Source organism: Poecilia latipinna, unplaced genomic scaffold (assembly GCF_001443285.1).
Source record: "Poecilia latipinna isolate Pla-1442-1.1 unplaced genomic scaffold, P_latipinna-1.0 Scaffold3087, whole genome shotgun sequence".
Lineage (NCBI taxonomy): Eukaryota > Metazoa > Chordata > Actinopteri > Cyprinodontiformes > Poeciliidae > Poecilia > Poecilia latipinna.
The window spans coordinates 35301-44265 of record NW_015115703.1 but is presented as its reverse complement, the minus strand read 5'-3'; the positions used below and the strand labels follow the sequence as shown (position 1 = coordinate 44265).

At 34.9% G+C, this 8965-nt stretch overlaps 1 protein-coding gene across 1 annotated transcript; it reads right to left on the bottom strand.

The window, feature by feature from the left end:
* Positions 1-2014: 2014 nt before the first annotated feature.
* Positions 2015-4322, bottom strand: LOC106940091 (interferon-induced protein 44-like). Its single transcript, XM_015022735.1, has 6 exons — positions 4285-4322; positions 3594-3795; positions 3047-3199; positions 2746-2914; positions 2357-2457; positions 2015-2274 (listed from the first exon to the last, which is right to left on the bottom strand). The coding sequence occupies exons 1-6, from the start codon at positions 4320-4322 to the stop codon at positions 2113-2115; spliced, it is 825 nt and encodes a 274-aa protein (XP_014878221.1). The 3' UTR covers positions 2015-2112.
* Between the last annotated feature and the right edge of the window lie 4643 nt (positions 4323-8965).

Here is an 8965-nt window from a genome sequence, read left to right as displayed (position 1 = left end):
TCTAGGCACAGCCAAGATACTGCGCAGAACCCTCAAGCTCCCAGGCCTCTGGTTGTCTGCTGTAACATGGTAATTAACTACCATATTTTATTATATGGTATAAAATATTATTATATGCATATGTTACCTGCAGGTGAATGAAAGTCTCACTGATATACAATAATTTTCATCTACACCGGTTCTATTTTGATTTTTCCCCAGGAAAATCTTAAACTTAAACGTAAACTTTTATATTTTGATTGGGATGAAAGGATTTCTTATAAATATGAACTTTTCACTTTCTTATGTCCTTCTCTGTTGTTCATTTTTATACCTCTGATTATGGGCTGTACAATTTTTGTGACAACTTGTTTTTATGACCTATAATTTCCCACATTTAATATGGTGCTGTACATTTCTTTGTCTAAAAAAAACTTGAGATGAACATATATATCAACAATATCTTGTTGATTTTCTTGTTGTTCTCTCTGAGTTTCTCTCTTCATCTGGATATTTTTTTATTACATCAACACTGAGCTGCTGCTCAATTACCAAACACAACAGACTGTTTTGTTACAAACATGTGGTATTTTAAATAAACTGTACATTGCCATAACAAACACCTATTCTTCTTGGTTAAAACACATTCCTACAACTAACCCCAGTAAATAAAGTAGAATATTATTGTAAAGTTCATTTACTTTAGTGAAATACATTATATATATCAATCACACACAGATGTTTTCAAGGTTTTATTTAAATTTATTGTTATGTTTTCTGCTTACAGCTAATAAAAACCCAACTTTTTAGATTAAATTAACAATGAAGATCTATTTTAAGAGAAATGATAGCAAGAATACAAGAATTTCTCTTTAGGTCGATTATCATCTGAAATGTATAGAGTCCATAAAACAGTAACAAAGTGAACAATACATGTTTCACCCTCTGAATCTCTACTGAGGCGGACAACATTTATGAGAGTGTCTTCATTTTTACAAATGTTGTTTAACAATTCAAAGCTGATAGGGAAACCTGATCAAAATTAAAATAAAAAAAAACAAACAGTCAACCCAGCCTGTTTATGATTTATGATATGGTCAGTCAGTGTGGCACCTGTTTTATTTGAGCATGTTTCTATTTCTCTTTTCCCCAAGTTCTCCTCTGCCTGTTCATCTTCCTGTTTGTTTTACACCTTTATTGACTTCATCGCCATTTCTCCAGACTCATTAACATAGACAAACTGAAACCAAAGGGGGAATAAAACAAAATAGTTGTAACAGTATAAACACATTGCAATACACATGAAAGCAAAACAAAGTGACAAATTATAATGTAGGCTAAGTTAATGAGTAAAAATCCTGAAAACCCAATAAACACTGTCACAGTGCTTATAATGTAAGCTAATTCATTTAAAATAATACATGATATTGACAACATATACAAAACAATGAAATATACACTTTAAAGTACTGATATAAATGAAACATTAATCAACATTCTGATGTGCATTAATGGCACTTGACAAAATGTAACATTTGAATAACTGACTCATTTTCATGACCAGCTGCCTCTGCCTGATGAAAAGCTGAATGAAAAAAATTGAGCAAAATATTTCTGCTTTCCATAGTTTTTGTCAAAGTTTAATTAGAAAAACAAATCAAAAAGCATGAGCCACAAACTATTTCAATAAAGTAAACGTCCCTATTATATAAGTAGTGTTGAGTTAATAAAATGTGTTTTCAATAGCACATGCTTGCATGTTTATCTACAGATGCAAAAAAAATAAAATAAAATAATAATAATAACAATATTAATAACAATAATAATAATAACAATGATAAGAGCTTTGGATGCCATTTAAGTAAAACAACAACTCAGATTTACTATGTGAACTGAAGTTAAACTCACTAAAATTGAAATGTTAGTGTTACTCAGTGAATTTAATGAAAACTGAACAATTTTGAGGCAATGAGTTTGCATATATTTTTTAAAGGAAAAATTTATTATGTTTTACAGTGTTTTTTTTTTTTTGCCATTTCTATGTTTACACCTGATTAGTGTTTTAAATTAAATCAACTTAAAGAAAAATAAGTTTACTTGAAACGGACACTACTGATTGTTTCTACCATAGCTTCACAGTTTGTCAGCGTAGTCGTCTCCAAAGTCAATCATCAGTTTCAGAGCACTCAGAATCAGAGTGTCGACGTCTGGATTCAACTGAATTTCATCACTGTAGTTCTTCACTGGGAGGATGCAGTTCATTGGGATCCCCAGGCTGGAGCTGAAGTCGCCCATCTGTTTAAAAAAATAAGTATATTCAGAGTCTAATATAGTGAGAGAGATTATCCTGTTTTGAATAAATCTTCCTACAACTCACCTTTTTCTTTAAATATGTGCTCCTGTAGACGTTTCTCAGATTTTTCTCTGTTTCCCCACAGGCTTCATCGATGTGAGTGAGAATCGCCAGCTGAGGAATTCCTGTGGATACAGAGAGTTTCTTTAGAGATTATTAGTAATTACCGTAATATATCTGGTCAGCTGCATAAAAGCAATGCTTCTCAGATGCTCAGAGCCATTTTGGAAAATCCAGAAATAAGGCATTAAGAAAAAAAGAGAAAGTAGAAAAATGTTATATACATTTTCTTTGTACTCAATTTTTACAACCAACTATAATAGCTAAAATCAAGCTGGAAAGTTTTTCTCTCTTGTGTACACAGATGCAATACTTTACTGAATAGAAATGTGATTGTAGAACTTATTTCTTACCCAGATCACTGGCTGCTTCTCTGATTTTCCTCATTTTCTGTAAAACTGACAGCTTGATTTCTGCTGCATTAGCAGAATAAACACAGACCAGAACATGAACTCTGTCACTGATGGACGGGGAAGAGATGAAACCAGGATCATCATCAGAAAGAGAAGATGCAGGATTGAACTGTGGAGATAAATGACAGAGTCATGGAAAATCTGTATGGAAATATATTGTTTTGTATAAAGCAAGGTAAATGTTAGTGTTTTAGGATCTAAGCCAATTAGAACTAGTCTTTGTAATTGTACTTATTTATACCTTATATCCATCCTTCACATGTCCCTTCAAGGCGTTTTTAATGTCGTCTGTTCTGACTCCTCTTCCATCTCCGTCCTCCAGACCCATGATGTCATTGAACACAAACGGATAAAAGTTTTCCCTGCCTTCTTTCTTGACTTTATAGGTTTGATACTGAGAGAAAAAGAGTTAGATTTTTATGTAAGCAGTATACAATAGTGAACTAGTGTAACAGATGCAAAATATAAATATTAAACTACAAGAAATCCTGCAAATCTTCTTCAAAATATATAAACTATTTTATTTTCAAACTTAAATTTGTTTTGTAAAATAAAAATCTGAACAAGGTGGTCCTGTAATCTTGGTGTATTCCAAAGGTAAACTGAGGATAAAGGGTGAATGTGTAATAAAAATCATGTCTACACTTTATACTGTAAAGTATCAGATAACTTTTCACTCAGACATGTAGAGAATCAGCTGATAAACCAAACTGGCACAAGTAAAAAGTCATGACATTAGAATATAGGAAGGAGCCTTTAATGCTGAACAAAAATAAAAACAAATTCACCTTCTTGGTGAAACTTTGATCAGAGGTTGTGTTGCTGGCCAGAGCTTCATTGGTCATTTTCCCTTGCAGGATGTTTTTGACCGAGTTGATGAAGCTGGACTTTCCTGCACCAACTGGGCCGTGCAGCAGAACTCTGATGGCTTTGACTTTTTTGTTTTGAGGTTGAAAATTATTCATGTACCGCAGAAGTTCCTGTTTGTTTCTGTTAAAATGTGAAAATAAAATTTACAATTAAAATAATTTTATTTGCCAGAACAAACATTTTGCTCCCAAGGGTCTTTATGGCTTCACATACACTTTGCTAGGACCAATTTTTAAAACAACCTCCCAATGTTTTTCAAATACTTCTGACAATCAGCACCATGACATAAGATACATATTGGTTAAAATCAGAATTAGGTAGTAAGTAGAAGGAGTGCCTGCAGCTCTACGGCTTTACTATTAAAATTGTGGAGAATAAAAAGTCTTAGTGCACATCTGTGTGAGTCTGTTGGGGAGGGTACCTCTTTGTCTTAAACCGAAATGTATTGGTCAGTTTACTTTTGTTTATTTGGCAGCTTGGTGATTTTTCTACAAATAAGCAGAGTTTGATCCTTCCCGTAGTTGTTTGGATTCTGCCGGAGCCTTTTACCATGGTGTGGTTTTGGTGGTTTATGAGCTTTTCTGTGGTTTGGCGAACAGAATAGCTGACGGATCACCCATTGGACAATCATGACTCTTCCAGAGCATCGCGCCAAGACTTAGGGAGAGTTAAACAGTTAAATCTAGTCAAAGCATTTGACTTTGTTATGGTTTTTCAGACCATAGCAATAAGCTTATTGAACTCCTTAGTCTAAAAGGACTAATCATTTCTCTATATTTTTAAGGAGCTTTTATTTTATATATTTTTTTATTCTTATTTGTTGTGTCCATGTTAACACCATTAGGTTCAAGACAGTAGCATTCAACTGTCTTGAATGCTACTCATAAACTTTATTGACTTTGTCATTTTGTTTTCTGTAATTTCTTTACAATAAAACTTGATCTAGAGATCGATACAAGAAACATATGTATTGCTGCAGTAAAATTTATTTTTATAATGTGTGTCAGTTCAGTGGAATGTCACTGTAAGATAGAGATAGAAAAATGTAAGCAATATTATTTTGTCAATTTCTTATGAAAATACCTGACAATGTGCTTAATTGTGCAAGATAATAATATCAATCATTATCTTGATATAAAAATAATCAATAGTGTAATTTTTTTTCCATATCATCCAGCAGAAGAACTCCGTCTTTTGGCTGTTTTACAGTTTTCAGGAAGTTTGTACCAGATTTGTGGTGCATAGAAGCTGAATGCCGTTTCTCCATATTTGGTTCTGGTTCTGAGGATGCAGAGTAGCCTGGCTTTGTAACTGTCTTTATGTGGCTCTGAATGTTCAGGTGGGAGTTCACTACTATATTCAGACTTCAGGCCTCATTACAATATAAATAAAATTACCTTACCTTATCGCTAGTTTCTAGCTGTACTAACTCACTCTAGAATCGTTCCTCTTTAGATCCAAAATAATAACTTCAGTTTAGTTTCTGTTCACCTGGAGGAAGTTATGGCACATGCACACATTGATTTATTCTAAGGGTCTGGTGAGTATTTGTCCAGATTGCTTATTTTGACCAGTGTTTTGATAACTCCTGTTTTTAAAATCTGAAGGAAATATAATATAATATAATATAATATAATATAATATAATATTGTGTTTTTTCTGTGGCTCTACACTCTTAGTGACCAGAGGTCGCCAAGGTGAACTAGTTCCAGGACTGAGGGCTGATTCCCTGCACACCAGCAACTCCTCAAGCCTCATTACAATGTAGACATAAGGAGCTGGTTGCCAGTCTCTCTTTGCCATGTGGTAACATCAAGCCCCCCTTGTGAACCTCTGTGTAGTTTTCTGTGTGAACTACCTGAGCCCAGTGCTACTCATTGTGTTTTTCCTCTTTTCATGGTCTCCCTGAGTATCTCCTGAGATTTATCTGTGAAATCTTTCAAACATAGTCAGACCAGAACCAGCCATAACCTTCAGTTGTACCACCTGTCTGCCGTCCAACAGACCTGCAGCAACCTCCATCAGGCTCCCCAGCCCTCTGTTAGATGGTAGGCAGAGGGCCGGGGGGCCCACTCACCCCTCCCTTCCCTCTCATCCTCTGTACGGCCCATGTTTTTACCTGATGAGGCAAAAAAGCAACAAACACATTGGTAACATGCACCTGGACAAAAACAAATTTACTCACGTTGAGGATATATCTCTCCATGGAGTTTCTAACACTGTAATGAAAAATTGAGAGCAATGTGTAAAAAAAAAAGAATCACCCAATAGAAAGAAAAAAATTCTATTTAGATTGTACTTGATTAATTACGTAAGTCCAGATATTCAAACTATCCAGTCATTCATGTAGTCATTAAGAAGCAAAAACAACAAATAAAAAATAAGTTCTACTTAAGTGGTGGGAGAGGAGGAGCTAATCACAGCCCAATATATAAAGATTAAGATTATTTGGGTCAAAACTATTCATAAATTGACCATATTTACATGAACCTTAAGGCAAAAAGGCAGCCTTGATAACTTCAGTGAGAAGACAAACTCATTTTTGTGAGTTGAAATACCCTGTGGTCTCCCCAAGTAAATCTTAATCTTAAGCCTGGCGGGCCGCCAGGTTCTACCTGCTATATTTTTGTGAACAAGGAATTGTGTGCAGTGTGTGCGTTTACATTTCAACATGCTGCCCAGTGTGTGGCTCTTTGTCTGCATTGATAAATTTTATGTATGTGTTCCCAGTTGACCGCAGCGTTAGAGGTTCAGAGGTTCAGCCCGTGGAGGAGATGTTGGTTGGTTTTATTTTTTATATATTTATTTTATTTTAGATTTTGCAGTGACACGATGCATCAAATAGCTTCATGTCAAATGCTTTGTGAACTTAGTGAGGCAGCGCTGCTGCACATGGAGATCAGAAAAACCTTTTCCTTAAAGCTTGGGCAACAAAAGCAGTTTCATGTCAATAGACATGAAATTGAAGAGCTACTAAAGCCTCATAAATGAAATCTCCTCGTTAGTCCCTCTGCATTGCAGAGGCCTGTCCAAGGCTGTATGAGGTCTTGAGCAGAATTTGACTTAGGGTTCCCTATTGCTGCTAAAAACACCAGCACCTCTAATAGCGTTTCAATACAGAAGATGGGCCTAGTTTAACTGGCCAATCTTAAAAACAGTCAGTGATAATTGCAGTTTACTCATTTGAGTTTGTGAACACACGGAGCTCAAACTTAAAGTTTAAACTCATAGCATCAGATTGTAGCTATTTGAACTCTATAAAGTAAACTTGCCAGCTCCTTAAAATCTTAGATTTAAATGTTTGCTTAAGATCTTTTAATTTAGCCACGCTGGAACCGTAAAATTATACTTAAGAACATTGATATTCTTAATAAGTAAAAGTAAAATTTCAATATCTGTGTTGAAATGTTTGCATTTATGAATACCTGGGGGGCCTTAAACCGGCCCCCCAGGTATCATGGAACCGGCCCATGATATGTGTGATCAGCTTTACATTGTGTTTTTAGATCCATTAACTGATTAATTAATTTGGAATTTAATAGAAGTGCAAAAAATGTTTATTCTTTTTTTATTTGTTTTTAAGACATATAGTTCTGAGTTAAAGTATAGTCAGCAGTGTCTTCCAGTAATGTATATATGATTACCCAGCAATATTTTACATTTTCTGTCAACTTAACATCTTTTAATACAAAAACATGGTGGGCCAAGATGGGAAGGGAAATCCTGTACCCACAAACAGTCATTACTTTCAGCCTTAATTTGTAGCTTATCTTTTAATGATGATGTAATTAAAATTACATGTAATTTTTCATTAAATCACCATTTCTTGAAAGCATGAAAGCCCTGTAGTGTGAAGCATGCTGTGGTTCTCTGGATTTGATAAATTGCTACCAGTGACGTCAGCAAAGGTTACAAAGTAACGCATTTCTGACATCGGACCTCTTTTGTCAGTGACGAATAATCTCACGCGATGCTATTTCAAATCCAGTAGTCAGACTACAGTTACTTATCGAAATTACTTTCCATTACTATCTTCTTTCGGAATTTAACTGCATTCCCTCTACACGTCTTGTCAAGGGACCGATGTCTCTATGCGACAATATCAGCAGCGACAGAAGTATTAACAATGGAGGAAGGAAGGAGATGCGCATCATGTTGGTGGAAAAACAGGAACTATTTTGGACAGGAACTAAGTCGGATTATTATAAGTGGCTTTCGGCTTTTTTTTCTTCTTCTTCTTTTTTTTAAGTCTCGCAAATTTAATGAGTCGCGGGTTGCGCCTTTTGGGCTCGTTTTTTAACGTGACGTTGTCATTTGGACTTAAAAATAAGCAGAGACTGATAAATTCCAGAATTTGTCTGTCATTAAGGTAGTTTTAGTCAAACTTGTCCATCATTTCCCGGATGATGCGTCCCGCTGTCTTTGTTAATGTTAATATATTACCTGTGAATGACGTCAAGCTATCCAGAAAAATTGCAAACATCGAGACTAATATGAACAGCGCAATAAACGTGAAATCAGCCACGAATGAACGAGTGCAACTAAACCCCATTATAATTATTAATATTAAGATAACTGTCACAATCTGTACAGCGGGACATCAGAATTGTGGAGCCACAGCAGGAGCGCTGTGCGCTGCACTCTGACACCAAACGCAGGGCCGTATGCAGAACCTGGAGGCTGGGGGAAGGGTCTAAACTCCTATTTTTAGTCTTCCAGACAATAGTGGAACACACAAAAAAAAACACAAATTACTAAAGTTTTTTTTGTACTCTTGTAACCATTTAAAAATTTCTTCTTCAGTTCAACCTAATAAGTAGAGACACATTGTTGATGTTATAAAACAACTTGCAATTAAGTTTTGGCAAAGATCAATGTAATTTTCACAGGTGGCAGAGCGTTGTTGTTAGCAGCTGCTGAAAGTAACTAAAAATGTTACTTTTAATGTAACTTAGTTCATTTCCAAATCAAGTAGTCAATAATCTAACTAAATTACTTTTTCAAGGAGTAATCAGTAAACCGATTAAAGTTACTTTTTCAAAGTAACTATGCCGTCACTAGTAGCTACAAGAGACTATTTACTCTATTTACAGTTACATTCTCTAATGTTAATTTCTAATGATTTATCTGTAAAATTGTTTCACTTCATAATGTGGGTATTTTAAAATTAAAAGTAAATTATTGCTATTAATTAATTATATTAATTAATTATTTAAACCAGAGATAGGCATCCATCTACCCATCCATCCATCCATCCATCCATCACTGGATGGATGGATGGATGGAAGTA